Source organism: Sarcophilus harrisii, chromosome 1, assembly GCF_902635505.1.
Source record: "Sarcophilus harrisii chromosome 1, mSarHar1.11, whole genome shotgun sequence".
NCBI lineage: Eukaryota > Metazoa > Chordata > Mammalia > Dasyuromorphia > Dasyuridae > Sarcophilus > Sarcophilus harrisii.
Window position 1 is genome coordinate 84521590 of NC_045426.1, and position 17003 is coordinate 84538592.

At 47.0% G+C, this 17003-nt stretch overlaps 1 protein-coding gene across 1 annotated transcript; it reads right to left on the bottom strand.

Moving 5' to 3' along the window:
- Positions 1-60: 60 nt before the first annotated feature.
- Positions 61-16673, bottom strand: APEH (acylaminoacyl-peptide hydrolase). Its single transcript, XM_031959135.1, has 22 exons — positions 16578-16673; positions 16337-16469; positions 15694-15820; positions 14595-14688; positions 14182-14257; positions 13827-13984; positions 13389-13526; positions 13001-13092; positions 12730-12770; positions 12274-12395; positions 11383-11443; positions 7164-7261; positions 6005-6056; positions 5285-5373; positions 4391-4529; positions 3097-3180; positions 2939-3019; positions 2487-2575; positions 1774-1964; positions 1237-1339; positions 1045-1151; positions 61-898 (listed from the first exon to the last, which is right to left on the bottom strand). The coding sequence occupies exons 1-22, from the start codon at positions 16587-16589 to the stop codon at positions 793-795; spliced, it is 2193 nt and encodes a 730-aa protein (XP_031814995.1). The 5' UTR covers positions 16590-16673; the 3' UTR covers positions 61-792.
- Between the last annotated feature and the right edge of the window lie 330 nt (positions 16674-17003).

Genomic DNA, 17003 nt, shown 5'->3' on the forward strand with positions numbered 1-17003 from the left:
CACCAAGGCTCTGGAGGATAACTCCTACTATTCTCACAAGAAAAGAAGCCCAGAAAGTCATCTTTTCACCAGGGTCATGTTTATTAACACATACCTCTGCTGAGTGCTGTCAGGACTTGTGGTCCACAATGGGTTTAGTACCTAGTCTTAGGGGCCAACTAGAGTCAGGTATGGGAGACAGGAATTAGCTAGATGGCCTCTGGGAGATTCAGTTCAAACCTCGCATTTAGCAGATGAGGAAATGGGCCAAATGCTCTTCTCTCTACATCTTGCTTCTGGCTTCCTAAAAAGCATCCCCTAAAGCACCAAGACAAGGGCTTAGCACTAGGACCAGCCCTTAGGGCTTAGCACTAGGACCTGCCCTTAGGGCTTATGGAAAGTGCCCAAACTCAACCCCAAAGAGCAACTTTGCAAGTTAGCATATCAAAATATACAGAAGTGCCCCCTTTGCACCCCCACACTGTCCTCCAAGATGGAATCAGGCTGGACAGGCCCACCCTGTAAGCCTGGGTGGGAAGCACAGATGGTTCCTTGCTGGTTCAGCTGAAGGTCTATGTCTACTCTTTGGCCAGACAGGTTAGTGGGAATCCTCATCTCCCTTCTGCCTGGGAAGGGTTATAGTGCACACAGCCTGGGGGGGGCTACATCAGGATCCTCCTCTTTAGCTCATTATGAATCCCTTGTTAAGACAGCTCGGCTAACGGAAATGTCAGTATTGCGTTATCACAGCACAGGGTTAAGAGAGAAGGGCCAGGGCCGGATGGGCAGGGGCCCGACCTTGCTCCCTGCTCCTCAGCACTCCAGGTGCGTTCGCATCCAAAGGACGGCATTCATGAAGCTGTCAGATTCCACTTCCACCTCAGAGAGGGAGTGGTTGCTCCTGGGATACAGCAAGAACCTGGAGGACACAGGACATCTCACAGATGCAGCCTTCCTCCCTGGCAGGGGGCTGCTCCCAAGGGGTGACCCAATCACTTAATTCAGAACTCCCAGGCTCCTGGGACCCACCAGTCAGTTCCCAGAGAGGAGGCGATCTACACTCACCGCACAGGTATCTTCCTGGCTACGAGAGCCCGGTAGTACTCCATACCCTGTTTGTAAGGGACGCGTTTGTCTTCTTGGCCAAGCATGAGGAGAAGGGGCGTCTTAACCTGGGGAGGAAAGGCGGAACAGTGCTTTTGCCTGTGGCCCGGCTGCTAGCCTGGTGAAGGTGGGAGGCAGGAGGAGGTACCGCACCTGAGAAGCATACTTGATTGGCGATTTGTTCAGCATCTCTGCCCAGGTGGTGGGGTCAGGGAGGCAATCAGAAGTGTAGAGAAAGCCTGCTTCTACCATGCACCTGTGGAAAGGCCAGACTGAGCACTGCACTCTCAGCTTCTTTCTTCGGACTTCTTACACAGAGCAGAGGGAGAGGATGGAGCAATTCTGGTTGGTCTTTTCCCTCAACTAGCTTCATGGGGGGGGGGGGGGTTTGAGAAAAATCCCACCTAGTCAGTTTTCTTCCTATGGGTACGGAGGGGGACTGTCCCTCTGATCACAGGGTCCTTCACTCAGGAGGCCAGGAATATCTGGAATCCTCTAGCAGATGCTGCTGGAATGGGTCTGAGGCCTAGGGGCTTCCTTCTCAGTCATATTAACCCCGGTCTGTTGGATGCGCAGTAAGAAGGCAATCCTTCTCTGACCTTTGGGGGTGAAGCTGATACTGCCAGAGGAGGGGGGCATGGGGTCAGAGTTGGCTCTCCCCCCACCCCCTGGGGTGCAGGGCACACTCACCAGTCAGGAATGTCAGTAGAGCAGAACATAGATGCCACATTGATGACAGGATTCCTAGCTACACAGGCCCTGTAGGAGTCTGGATACTGGCCAATCAAGTGGCAAGACAGGAAGCCCCCATGGGATCCCCCCATGAGAGCCACTCGATTCCTATCAAACTCCTCCTCCTGGAGCACCTGTTCCACGGCAAACTGCAATAGCAGAGAAGGAAGAGCTGTGGCAGATCTTCCCTGGACTTTCTGCCCCTCCACGAGGAGGGCTGCGACCCACAGGGAAAGGATTGAGGCTCAGCTATTTCTCTTAGGCCCTGGCTAGCACGTAACCAAAGGACATGAGCTGCCATTCCCTTTAAACAAGAAGAGGGAGAGCACATCCCTGTGGCAGAGATGGACTGTTAGTCAACAGGGCAATGGCTGCCCAGGAGAACCTGGATGAGGGAGCAGAAGGCTGAGAGGCCTGACAGACCACAGGCCTCAGACACTGTTAGTCAAGGGGGCAAGGAACAATGGCAGGGAAACTCTGTGGTATGGGCCCCATAGAAGATGGTTCAAAAAGGGAGCTTTAGTCCCTTTATGCACAGCACAAAGAGGCGGTCTCCAGCCAAGGCCTGGGGCAGACCACAAGCTCCAAGCTGAGCTTATCTTGGGGCCAAGGAGCCAGCTTTTCATCCCCTCCAGGGGTAACTATACTTCCTATACCTGCTCATTTCATACCTGAACATCCTTCACATCTTGGTCTCCCACATTCCCAGGGAGGGAGTAGATGCTATCCTGTCCAAAGCCTGTGGAACCTCGATAGTTCACTGCAAACAGAGGGAGAGACTTGAGATGATCAGGGCAATACCCTTGTCCAGTACCCATAGGAAGATCAGGGCTACCCTTGTAGCATAGAAGGGGTCTGCACATCTTGGGAGTATTACATTTTTCCTCAAGTTCCTTGTGCTGCTTATTCAAATAAGTATTAGCACTTTTCCTAAGTGTTAGCACTCATTTAGAATTTACAATTGGACAACGTAGTATAAAGTGTAGTATAAGAAGAGTTCTGGGTTGGAAAGCAGAGGACCCGGCTCCATTTCTGAGGGGAGCCAGTCACGGTCCAGTAGAAGATGCTGCACAATCCCCTGGCCTCATCCGGACAGGGATGCTGCCTCCAGGTCCTCACTCACCTAGCAGGACAGCAAAGCCCATCTTACAGAGAACAGCAGGGAACAGCATCCAGCTTGCCACAAAAGATGAATGGGGTCCCCCTAGGAGACAGGGTGAAGTTAGGCGTGAGGAGCTCCAGAGGAGAGGGGATGTGAGGCGGGGAGAGTGGGAGGCTTACCATGAGGCATGACCACCAGGGGAACCTGGGACTTCTCAGCTTTTCTGGGGGGCTGCAGGAGGATCACTTCAAAGTCAAGGCCAGCTACAAGGGAAAAAACCAGGACAGTCAGCTAGAGAAAGCTCAACATTTCGAAGAATGTTCTTAGAGGTCATGAATTTGCCAAGCCAAAAGCCGGGCTTCCATGGAAGGAAATACCACAGATTCTTGGAGAAGGACTCAGAGAAAAGGGCCCAACAACTCGCCAAAAGGGCTACACCACCCTCCCCTCGCTGGGGAGAAGCCCAGAGAGCAGAGACCCAGGAAGGCACTCAGACAAAGGCTGCCAACAGGCTCCCTGGAGGCTGGGCCTGTTCTCCCAGAGCAACAGGGAAGGAGGCAGCAGTCTCAGGGCAAACCTCGGTGACCATGGGGGAGAGCTCTTGACCACCACCACAGCACGAGGCCTGACTTTGGGCCTATAGTTCTCTGGAGCCTGGGCTGGTAGACGTGAGGCTCCCAAGGGCCAGGCCCCCCTCCCCAGCCCATGTGCAGAGCTCTGATGTGGCAGGAGCCAGAAGCCACCCTCCTGCCTATGCCCAGGGGTCTGCCCGCCATGGGGGTGCCATAAACTTTCATCTTGCTGCTTTCCCTGTCTTCTGCGGGGGACCCTGCCATGCTACATGCCTCACCTAGCTGGCCTGCAGTTTCCTGAATACGTGGGTCCTGACCCTTGGGCCCGTGAGATACTCTGTCACCATATTAAGCTTTGATTGTTAGAACTGAGCAGCCCTCATGAAACCTTGGGCAGAGAAGAAAACTGCGTTACTCCTCACTCTGGGAATCAGTTTTCCCACTTGTAAAATGAGGGGCTGGGTCTACATGATGTTCTATAATCTCTTCTAGCTGGGCCGGTCTATGTTCTGAGTCTGAAGCAGTCCTGGAGTCGGCTCACGGCAAATGAGCTTGTAAAGTTACGACATACTGAAATATCAGCATCGTCACAACAATGGCATACAAAAGCCGCTAAGTTATGAGGCAAAATCTGAAGAGTCACTAATGTCGCACTGCATTGGAACAGCAAACTCAGAGTTCCCGGGGATTTTTGCCTGTGGCATACAAGGGAAACACAGCCAGATCCACCAAAGAAGCCCCTCAGGGTCGGGAACAGAGAGTATGTGGAAGGGCTGGTCACTTCATGGAATTTGAAGGAGTCCACTTCTGCCCATCCAGGGGATCCTGCCCCTGCAGTGCCACCCCCTCCTGGGGCTAGCGTGTCCCGATTCCCCTCCCTGGACGACTCCCGCTCACTCACGGTACTTTGGGTTCTCTTGCTCAGGAGGTGGTTTCAGGACACGGATGGCCCAAGTGATTTCTGGGATGGATTCTGCATCTTCCAGGGTTACCCAGTGGATCTCTTGCTCCTTCCCTGAAGGAGGCAGGAAGCCCACTTTCTACCAAGGGGAGAAAACCTGTTACAGAAGAATCTGTTTCTTCAGTTGAAGTCTTAAAATTTACCATTGGATCAGACTTCTCAAGTTTGAAATGAAATGGTGGGAACTAGGCAGCGAGCATGTGACAGACATTTCATAGCAAGGTCAAAGGACCTTGTTGAGACATGCTTTCCTCTTCAATTAAGCCTTAGTTTGAGCCTCAAGGTCGAACTATAGAGTGTGACTAGAAGCTTAAAACATATCCTCGAGGATGGGTCTGGCCCAGAAATCTCTATGTGCCCAGTCCAGCCTCTCTGCTAACCAGTCCTACGTTGTCAGACTTGAGACGTCTGGAAGGACACATCTGACCTCCTCCTGATCTAAGCTTCTGGCTTTTGCTCTGAAAGAAAGGTGATCGTGCCGTCATCTTCTGCGAGTCCCCCTGTTATGGTGGGAGTACCACCACTGTCTCTCGTTCCAGCCTCAGGGGCAGGACAACAGAGAGCCTCTTCTGCCGAGAGAAACTGTCCCTTTTTGGTCTAAAAGAGGAATTATATGGTTCTCTCCATGTAAGAGACCCATCACACACAGACCTGGATGGGTTTTATTAAAATCTACTAGGCTTATGCTAATATGTCTTGAAACTTTGGAGAAATCAAAAAGAAGTAGAAATTGAGGGAAGAACAATAACTGTCTAAATGTCCAGATCCGATCCTTCCCCAGTGGAATTGTGATTCTGTTTTTTTCCCCATTTCAAAGGCATCTGAAGTACTTACCAAGCTTGGTGGTTGGTTGGGAGTGGAAAACTGAACTAGCATGAGGTCTTGGTCAATTGTGAGCAGCTTCCAGCTTCCCAGAGGCAATCCTAGAAAGCAGCAAAAGGGGGCTAAGGGACCCTTAGACACAAATGCCTCACCACTGCCCTAGCCCTGGAACAAAGTTAGGTTCAGTTACTAAATAGACCTTTCAAATGTGCTGAGTTCAAGGCAGACTTGCACTTTCCCTACCCTCAATACCGTGCCAGTATCTCTAAAATCAGGCACAGAGTCTGTATTAAATATTTAGTACTTAATTATTTTTGACAGATACTGTTGGGCTGTTTTTCCTGTGTTTGCTGGTTTTTCCAAACAGACTATGAAGGCATTAAGACAGAGACCAGATCTCACATTTGTATTCAACAATTCAGTTGGCTAGCACAGGGCTGGGGATACACAGGTGTTCAATGAATGAGAACTATTTTTGGACATGGTTATTTGGGAAATTTGTTTTGCTTGACAATACCATTTGCTTTTTTTTTCCAATGAAAAATAAAAATATCAAAGAAAGATGAGGTTGGAGGGCTAATTTGGAGCATATGAAAGCCCAGCACCTGTTGGAGCAGCTCATACCCCTTGCCCAATAGTAAATCAGAATGTGCTGCCCAGGGGATCATAGTGACTTTGAACTCTCAATTTTTGGAGAGCACTGAACTAACTCATTCACTTTCCATGCCCTACCAGTTGTCAGGGAGGTCATACTGCCCGTTTGGGTATTCACTGCAAATAGATCCTGTAGGAAAAAAAAGGGACAAAGAATAGTTCCAGGTTAGAGCATGAGCTCAATACCAAGTGAGTATTTTTTACAATGATGTTTTGTATTTCTCTAGTTCCTAGTGGTCTAAAAGGATACAATCTTCATAGTTCACAATATCTTTCATTGTCCTCAAGTGGGCAGTTGCCTCTATGTGCCTGATGCTGAATGTAATGAAAAGAACCCTGAGGCTGGACTCTGGAGGCCTGCTTTTTCATGTCAGCTCTGGCACCTCCTATCTGTGTGACTTTGGGCAGGCTGTTTCACTTCTCTGGGTCTCTGAACATCGGTAAAATGCAAGTGCTAATAGCACTAGTTCACAGGTGGGGACATTTGTGCCATGGGTTGCACAAGGTCTGCAATATCATTTGGTCTGGCCCTACTAAGCCAATCACAGAAAATGATGAGCTGAACATTAGGGTACAACAACTTCCCACTGCTTGAGTTTTTAAATTGATAATTTTGTACGGCTTGTGAACGATGTTATAAATATCCAATGTCCCTTGGCAGAAACAAGGTTCCCCATCCTTGCCCTAGATCCTCTGTCTCCCTATGGCTGTCTTGGTCTCTGACTGGCAAGAAAAAAGAACACAAATTCTCCTTCTGAATCCAATATCATCACCATCATTCTCTAGAGGCAGAAAAACTTAGAGAATGAGATATTTACCTATAGGAAGTGCTGGCAGCTTTTAAGAAAAGATAAAGCCTGAGGGAGAAGGGAGGCTAACTACTGTCTCACTGGTTCCACTTTACTTCTCCCTCACTCAGAAGTCAGCTATGTGGGATGTGCTAAGGAGACATCCTCCTAAGCCCTAACACTGGGAACCCAGGGATAAGAAAGTGAGAGCTAGACAAGAATTTTCTTCTCCTTTCTCATTCCCTCTAAAAATTCAACTCCTTCTGAGACAAATCATAATTTAAAAGTATTAAATGAGAATGGTTCAGTTGTCACTTAAAACCTGGGCAAGGATTAGTTAAGTCAATATATAACTAGTTTCAAGGGCCCCAGCAAGGACAAGAGATGCCATTTCCAAGTACAGCATGTTGCCTAATACTAAATGTACAATGTAACAAGATCCTTCTCACCTGTCGGCTCCGCAGGCCAGAATCAAAGACAACTCTCTGACTATCAGCTGACCAGCATCCCAAAGGCAACAGGCTACAGAAGATTCCACAAAAGGAACCTAAAGAAAAAAATCAGATCTGTAATAACATCTTAGAAAACACATGACTTTTTTTTAAAATTATTATAGCTTTTTTATTTACAAGTTATATGCATGGGTAATTTTACAGCATTAACAATTGCCAAAACTTTTGTTCCAATTTTCCCCCTTCTTCCCCCCACCCCCTCCCCTAGATGGTAAAAACACATGACTTTCAACAGCTTTTTCACTACCCAAGGAATAAAAGTTTAGGCCTCTGAAAAGGAAGCTTAGGACTCAAGAGATGGAGGAACACTTGGAGACTCTTGTCTGCTTCAGTGCTCAGAAAGGAATGAAAAGACAAGAGGATAAGAAAGTGAATTCTATTTCCACTTATGTACCTTTGGAACCAAGTCTGGCTGAGGAGGTGAATGTAGAAAACAGCTAGTCCTGCAGGATTAAAAACTAACCAAGGAGAGAAAGAGATATACTATTTGGGGCTGGAATTAATCCCTGGGTAAGAGAAGGGCCCATTCAGGACAAGAAAAAGCAATCTTCACAGAGTTTCTTAGAAATCTGGCTGAAGACTATCAGGGTCCTAAGGTGGATAAGAGTTTTAAGGTGAGAAAAAAAAATGGAAGTAGAGCATCTTCACTGCATAGCACAAAAAAGGAATATGGGCAGCTTTGGAGTTTGTTTAGGGAAAGAACCCTCCTGTTGGCCTGAATTCTGATGTTTTCCCCTTTAAGATTTTGGGACTTCCATTTTCTCATCTCAAAAATTGGTGCTGAGACAAACTTAGTTTCTAGAATAATTAAGAACAATCCTATTAAACTAACTGCATAGAAGTCTGGGCATGAAATAGAGCCTATAAACAGGTATACGTTTATGGGGCATCCTGTAACAAAACCTAAATCATAATTTTTGCCAATTTTTCTATATTTGGAGTTTCCATACTTCTTAACAGAGTAACTGAGGACATTTCTTTCCTAATCAGTAAAATGAGGTTATTAATACTTATACAGAAACATGTGGTGAGCCTTAAAGCACTGGATGAGTGAGTGCTATTGTTATTGATTCTCTCTGAACAGCTAGACTTTTGCTATACAAAAGTGGAGCCCAGATACCACTTAATCCTCCTGAAGCTTAAGTTGCACAGTAACATTAAAAACTCTTAAAATGATTTAGAATATATTCCTAAACAAGGGTTGATTATCATATAAGTAAAATCATATTTAATGCACATACAACATGTGTGTATGTAAGAGAGGCAGTAAGGTGGTGTGGTGGATAGAGCGCACTGGACTTTGAATGAAGAAGAGCTGGTTTCATATTCATATTTGGCTTTTGATACATACTAGCTGTCTCATCCTGACAGATCTCCTAACCAAGCCTGCCTCAGTTTCTTCAAATATAAACTGGGGATAACAGCATATAATTTACGAGATTATTGAAAGGATCAAATGAAATGATGCTTATGAAAAACCTAGCCCAGTGCTTGGCACTTGTTGCAACCTCACCTATGAAATCACAGGGTCAATCTCTATCCCTCCGTGTATAGTGTACATGTGTTTATGTCTAATATCAGTGGCTTTATCTGCATACAAGATGAACCTAAGGTGTTGACCAAAGGCACACCCAGAATCACCCAGGTAATTCTGAGATCATGCCACGAAAGCTGAATGTAAGCCCTGACCAGATGGGATCTCTGGGCAGAGGTAGCAAGTGGCTGATCAGGATTACAAGGTGTTAGTATTGTAAGAGGAAAAGGGTACAATCTAGAGAAAGGGACTCCTTTTCTGCAGATGAGGGGCTTTAAGTTTCTAGAAAAGCCTCATAATACAAGATGCAAAATACAGGGGCAAAAAGGAGGACTTAGCAACCCAGTGAGCCTCTTGGGACAGGTCTTCCATCTAAAGAATTTCAAGGCCCCAAGCCCTGCAAAGCTTCATTCTAATGTATATTTTCTATCCCCAGAGACAGGACTATTTCTAGTCACAATAGCAGCTAGGGCTGCTCAGGCCTAGCTGGGTTAGGCCTGACCAACCCTACTGCTACCTCTAAGTAATGAAGTTGTTACTTGGTTACATTTTTCTAGAAAAGAACAACTCAACATAGGACGAACTGATAAAGGCCATAAAAGAGTTTTCTTTTCAACCAAGAATATAATTTGTGGTCTTTGAATCTAGGTCTAACCTACACTCCTCCAAAGCCAGATCTTGCATTTTTGAAACAGGAGACAACAGGAAGGCTGCTTAGACAGCGGCTAATTCACACCTTCCACACAGTGCTGTTGTGAAGCAAGTCCATTCTCTGCATATTCCCTGCCTCTGGTGAGTATTGCACAGTAGCATCTTGTTGAATTCCCTTGCAGTGAGGAGAAACAGCAGCAGGAGCCTGCATTTCTGCACAGCTTTAGTGTTTGCCAATCACTTTCTTCACACTCACCCAGCAAGGTAAGTACAGATAGCAATCTCTCCCTTTGGTGCCTCTGCCTCTGAAAACTTGTCAAATTCATGCAGAAATCTAAAGCAAGCAGGTAAGTCTAGCATATGGTCAGAGCTGACAAGCACAAATAGGCCCTTATCCAATGACTGATTAGTGATCCTCCCTACAAAGGACTCCCCTGAAGTAGCTACAGCAGCTGCTGGAATATTGAGGTAAGAACTTTGCCAACCTCTCTCCCAAGGGAGATGGAGGGAAATGGAAGTAAGCCTTACTACTGTCTCTCAAGGCCTGTAAAATGACATTTCCAAGGTACAACATCCCAACCAGAAGAGGTTTCCTTAAAAAGCTACTCAACTCAGATGACAGAAGCCAGTCACCCCTCCTTAACAAGAAGACGACTTGGGCATCCAGAGCCCATGTTGCCCTACAAGCTCTGCCTCAGTGGGACCCACAGCCCCTCAAGCTAGGGGCTTCCATGCCAGTGACATTCATTCCAGCCAAGCCAATTCTGTGTGGATCTCTCAAAACTGACTCCAATCCTCCTTCCCAATCTGATGTCACATCCGTCCTCTTCAGCATCCTCTGATCCAGCTAAATTGTGTGACTGCTATCTCACACACTGAAAATGCCATTTCCTGAGTGCACTTTCCCTTGGTGGTACTTCTTCTAGAAGGTAGAATCTTTTGGTGACTCCTTTCTGTCAGCCAGTATCACCCTTCACGAAGACTTCCCTGAACCCCTAAAGCTGTTAATGATCTGTTACCTTGTTTTATATTTATTTGGGTGTACTCTTTCATGAAGACTTCCCTGAACTCCTAAAGTTATTAGTGATCTGTTAGCTTGTTTTACATTTGTCCAGAAGAGTATAAGCTTGCTGGGCAAGAGCCATTTATTTTGTCTCTGTAGCCTCAGAAACCTAGTGCTGAATGGAATTGTATAAAGCATGGGGCTCTACCCCAAAACTCAGCTCCTGAAAGGCAGAATGTTGTAATGGAAATGATATTGGGTTTAAAATCTAGAGATCTGAGGTATGCATGCTGGCTGTGCTCCTTACTTGTGTGACCTCAGGCAAATCTTTTTCTGTCCCTGCGACTACTTCCTTATCTGTAAGGAGGAAGGACTAGATGGACCTGTCCAGTGACAAAGTCACCATTTTGTGTTGCAGTAGGAAGTTAGACAATGACTATGCTTCTGCTAGGAAGAGCTGTAATAATACAACTGTTGAGGCCTTTTTTCTTCTCACCCAAGCGATCATGAGAGAGGAGTGGGGTAGGTTTAATACTGTACAAATCCTCACAAAAGATAGGTCTGTGTAAGCAAATGTGACAGGGATTTGCCAAAGAGTGGCAAATGGAACATAGAAATTATAGCCATAAGCGAGGACAAGGGGCTCGGAGCGAGGGGAGTTGCTGGGATTAAGCATCAGTTTAAGGAAAAGAAAAACTAATTAAGTTGTGCTCCCAGGAGATAATGAGAATCTATGGTTCGAGAGAAGGTTGCGGCTCTGCCACAAAGGCATTAGCAGAATTCTGGTATGAAATTGGATGATAGCAAATAATGAAAAGGGAAAGTTTAGGGATGGAAATAGATATGATCAAATACTCCAAGATCTTAAAACATCCTGTTCCCAAAACTACCGCAGAGAGATGGCCAGCTAGCTGTGCCCCACAAGTCACAGTCCTCAAACTAGTAATTATAGGTTAACAGTGTCTCACCTTCCAATTGTCGGGGCACAACATCCACCACGATCGAGGTGACTTTTGTGTACCAGTCATACTGAAAGAAAGTGTGAAAATGGTCACATCTTAGCAGACAGAGTTTCATATATCCACCTAAATGGGCTTCCAGGCCAATTCCACCTGGGTCTCAGCATCCGGCCCATGAGAGACTAGAGCCCATCTCTTAACACGGCTCAGAAAGGCCTTGGAGGTTAGTGTTAGAGATAAGGAGGAATGCTGACTGTCTCTAATAACATTTGCCTACCTATAATCTAGAAAGATCTTTCCTACTGTACCCAGATGTTAATATAGGCTTACAGGTGCTTCTTAGGGTAGTAGTCCCTCATTATGAGTATTTATTTCTAAACACCCAAATAAAAAGACAACCCAAAACTGCCAAGTGTGATTTAGTGAGAGCTCTTCAAACTAACAGACAAGAAGAATCTTTGCCCTAAACCGATTTTCCCTCATTGCTTAGGGGTGTACCTCCAGTTCAAAGAGACGATGCATAGATATGTTCCAGGATATGCTAAATCAATCCATTCACATTTATTAAAGCACCTACTATGACCCAGGCAATGTGCTAGGCACTGAAGATAAAAATACAACAAATGAAACAATTTTACTTTACAAGTTTATCTTCTAGAAGGACATATATTAATATGATACCAAATGTCGGTAGCTATTACTGTTCATGCTCAGTATGTGGATTTTGCAGAACTCAATGATCCACCATGGCCTTTAGCTGAGCAACAAGAAGTGATCATTCACCAGTACAGATACCATGATATAAGACATATTCAAGATGACCTCTAGAGAGGTGAGACTCAGAGGCAGTAGCTGACTCCCTCATCTCAACACTCGGTGTCAGGCTTATTCCAGACTCACCAAGCACAACTGGCTGCACTGCTGATGGGGACTGAGGTTTGTGTACCGCAAATAGATGATACGGCATTGGTCTGGACTCAGTCTCGGGGAACACACAGCCATGGAGTCATCAGAGAGGAGCTCTGGGACAGGAAAGAAGATATGAGAAAGGGCACATTCCATACACTGGAAAAAAGGCACAACACTGGACTCCCACAAGATTTAAAAGGTGGGCACGGCTGGATAATTATGAAATGTTTTGTTTTTATATTGAATTGTTGCTACTGAAATTAGTGGTGTTTTGCATGTAGGATTTAGTCTTTGAATTATGTTACTCATAAAATGAGAATTTTGTGAAAGATCTCTAATAGTAAATATTCTTATTTCTCATTCTGCTTAGGGATTCAAATTGAAAAAAAAAAAGATCTAAATTGGTAGAAAGATAAATGTATAGGACACAATAAATAGGTCACTTACCACATTTGCCACCGGTGAGGTCTACATAGAACAGAGCCGACCTGGAACCACCAGAGAGATCCTAAATTCCTCAGCTTGGAGCCTTCCTATCCCCATTACTCCTTCACCCCCTTAACAATACATTGGAGGGGAGCTGACAGGTAACCACCAGAGTACAGAAAGACCCAGGCCCCCAGCTTCCAGTTCAGAGCAAGTAGCCAAGCCAAGTATAGGGATCTCAAGGAGAAGTTAGACCAGCCTTGCCCAATCAATCTGTTCCCATTCTTCTCACCTGCGGTTGGTACAAAAACGCATTCCTAGTCGGAAAGGCTCATGCCACCAGCCCACAAACACCACACCAGTGTCACCAGGAGACCAGAATGCCTATGTGACACATAAAACCAAACTCAGAGCAACAGGTCAACTGGCATGAGCCAGGGGAAGTATGACCAGAACTACAAAGTCACCAAGAAGCCAGGGTTCACTGAGGTTTGTCACACACACACACATACACACACACACACACACACACACACACACACACGCACACACAATTTCACAATTCATCAACACTTAGGAGTTCAAGTATGAAGGCAGTCCCTGTCATGCTTTTAGTGCTGAATGGGTCCTGTTTCCAAACCCTCAGATGATCATCCTCAAAAGGAGAATGCTGTACTGACCTGTCCTGGGGAAACATTCTCTGGGACTCCCTCTAGCACTGAGATGTTCCCACTTTCAATATCCAGAACACACAGGACTGGGATGCTTTTGGAAACCAAATTTTCTCCCCAGTCTTCATGAAATATATACTGATCTCCCTAAAAACAAACAAACAAACAACAACAAAATAAAAAATAAACACCAACAAACCCCCCCCAACACTCTTAAAACCCAGATACCACCAAAAAAAAAAAAAAAAAAAAACACTCTCAAACTAGTTTTGATCAGTTATTCAATAACCTTGTGTGCAATAACCTATGTGTGCAGAACTGAACATTTCTCTTTTAACTATTGTCTTAAAGTTATCACACTGAATCCTGGTTATGTTATAGAAAAGATGGGTTAGGAAGGCCTCCCTTTAAGCCAAGAAATGCAGTGACAAAGTATCAGTTCTGCACCTTGACTGCTTGGTCCTGTTTCTTTGGCTTGGTTGTCTCTTCATCACTGAGCTCTACGGCTTTGGTCTGGAAGAAAGATTCTGTCTTGGGACGTTTCTTCTCAGCCACATAGAGAATGTGGCTTTCTGAATGTGACCAGGAAAGACACCCAAAACAATCTAAGAGAGAGGAGAACAAAAGTATCTGGATCTTGCCTAGTTCTGGATTTTACAGTCATTTCCCATCCCTCCCTTATGGGTGGCTGCCCTTCAACCCCTTCTCCAGGCTCTAGATTAGGCTGACTTTCAACTTATAATAATAAAGTAGTCCATTAGTGTGAGTGATTATTAGTATTATCACTCTTATGGAATCTCACCATCCTCATACACAATCCCATGCTTCTCCAGCGCTGTTAGGTTGATGCTCTTCAGCTTACAATTCTTTTCCCAAACCTAATATGAAGACAGAATGAAAAGTCCCAACCTGATCCCCTTCATCTACTACATCAGCCAGTCTCCTTTCTTCTCCAAAAATAGGAGCATTATTATTAATTATTATTATTGGCCTTAGTCATTTTCTGTGGCAAGGTAAGCTCCCCAGGACTGCTTTTTCCACCCGCTTTCAGATACATGCCTTATCTACAAGATGCTCTCTTACTCTGGTCCTCAAGAAGAACCCTCCACCCAGTTAAAGATAAAGCCTAATCTTGCTACCCGGACTTAGAGGCACAACACCCAGTGGCAATTAACCAAATTCCAGAGCAAGTGCCAAGGTCACTGAGAGACTTGCCTCCAGGAACTGTTTCTCTTCCCCAGCCTTTGAACTCCCAGTTTTTCGAAGCACAGCCTTCAGTGCCCCAGAGGGGGAATCTCTGCTCAGCAGCCTGTGGGAACAGCATGACCAGCTGACTCCTGAGCCTGCCCAAAGTTAGGTCGGTCAGTTGGGGAGTTGCCAGGCCAGAAAAGAATTCTTATCAAAAGGTAATTCCTTCCTGAATTTTGCTGAACCAAGCATATCTGCTGCAAGAATTTGTTTTTCTTTTTCTTTTTTTGAGTGGGATGAATGAAGAGTTAGGTGAAGGAGAGAAATTGGAATTTTATTCATTAAAAAAATAAAATCTGATTTTTAAAAAAAGTAGCTTATTATAAGGCTGGGACCTCTCACAGAAAAACATAATATGAAACATAAATTCAGACAAATATCTAAATCCAACCTAACCTTCAAGACTTAATTCATAGACTTAATTATAATCTATATACCATTTAACTGATTAATAAAAGGATAAGTGAATCATGAAGTTTTGGATGCTAATGAAAAAAAAAGCAACGATATTATTGATCCTGGGGCTCAGGATGTGTGGGAAGGCAAGTAGATTGATCAAGAAAAAGTTGAGGTCTAGAGCTTTCAATGAGGGCAAAACCCAGTTCTGTCAGTATGAAAGAGTAGGCAAGAACAGATAAAAGTTTTTAAATGGCACTTTTGAATGACTTTCAAGATTCTTGGAGAAGATGAGAAGGAGCATCTTCTGAAACAATTAAAAGCTAATGCTAAACAGTCTAGCAATAGTTTTTCTCTCATTCTTTTACCTTTAAAAATTCTGTCAAAATAAACTGTAAACTCTGGGAAGGTAGACTTACCTCTCACAGAATGGCCCTGCAAATAGTTGGGCATTTAGTAAATACTTTGTAAATAAAATTGTAAGAGGCATCAGGTCAGAGGGAACTACTAGGAGAAAATATGAAAGTAGAAGCAGCTAGCTTATCCAGGCGGCTACTGGGATACGTCCCAGGGATGTAGGCCAGAAGTGACCCCCTGGGAGAAGGAGAATTAGGAACTTCTGAACAAGTATCACTGCAGAGGGAGGAACTGGGGCTCCCCTAACACTTACTCCCCCTTGGTTTCAATGCTGTTGCCCGCAGGTCCAGAAAACACCACAGAGCCACCGTCGTGGAACACGAGGTACTGGCGGCAGAACCGGATGCTCTCCATCCGGTCCAGGTCTCGCTGAGTCCATTCTGTAAGGGGAAGCCCAGAATCTGCAGCCCCGGCCCGGCAAGGTTCTTCCTTCGGGCATCCCCGCCCAGCCCCATTCCTCCCCCTTCCCCCGTGGCTGTGAAGGACTTCAGGCCCTCAGAGAAGGAGACCAATAAGAGGATTACAGACGAAGAGAGTTTAGTTTCCTCTAGTCCAACCCCCGTCACTGGACGAGAGACGCAAGGGAGAGCGCTTGCAGGGAGGGAGCGGCGCAGAAATGCTCTGCCTCCCGCACGTCTCCCCAAACCCAGCCTCCCGGGCACCTGCCTCGGCCCTCTTGGCGCAGCTAGCCCGCAGCCAGAATCCCCCCTCTCCCGAAGCCGCCCGGCCCCGCTCCGTATCCGGGCTTCCAAGCCCCCTCCGTGCCCCCTCCGGAGCACGCACACGCACGCACACATGGGCACTTCCTCAGCCCGGGCAGCCCCCGCCGGCGCCGTGAGCCTGCGAGCCCCTCCCCCCCCCCGCGGCCCCGCCCCGTCGGGCCCCCGCCGCGGCACCTGTGTGCACCGTGCGGTACTTGCCGCCGTACTGGGTGGTGATCTCCGGGCCCAGGCCGGCGGTGACCAGCGCGGGGTGGCGGCTCAGCGCGCGGTACAGCGCCGTGGCCTCCTCCAGCTCGCTCATCTGCACCTGCGCGGGGGGAACACACGGGTCAGGCCGCGGCTGCCGAGCCGGGGAGAGCCGAGCCGGAGCCGGAGCCGGAGCCGCAGCCGGGGCTGACGCGCGCCGAGCCCGTACCTGTCGCTCCATGGAAGCGGCTCGCCGGAGTCCAGGAGCGGAGACACTTTTCTATCCGGAAGGACCCAATCAGCTGCGGGGCGGGGCGGGGCGGGGCCCAGGTCGCATTTCCGCAGTGCCTGAGGGCAAAGCGCTCCGGATGGATACGCCCTCTCCGCGGAGCGCCCCAATAGGAGAGGAGAGGCGGGGCCGGGGTGGGTGCGGCTCAGGGAAGGCGGGATTGAAGTGCTTTCGCACCAATCTCCGCTGCTCCCCGAATGCCGAGTCCCCACCCCACTCAAAGACACGCCTTCTCTGGCACTCCCTTGAGGGGCGGGGCGCCGAGGGCACGACTCCTCTGGTTGGTGGATGTGAGCGGGGCCTGCGCCTTTCCTCCAGTGCGTGCGTTTCTTTGTAGCCAGGCCCGCCCCTTCGGTTTGTCTCGGG

Excerpts from the sequence above, each read along its gene's own strand:
- APEH (XM_031959135.1), bottom strand. Across the intron at positions 12,396-12,729 it reads CCTCACCGGTGGCAAATGTG|AGCTCCTCTCTGATGACTCC; the intron begins GTAAGTGACCTA and ends TTCCTGTCCCAG. Across the intron at positions 1,152-1,236 it reads CAATCAAGTATGCTTCTCAG|GTTAAGACGCCCCTTCTCCT; the intron begins GTGCGGTACCTC and ends TTTCCTCCCCAG.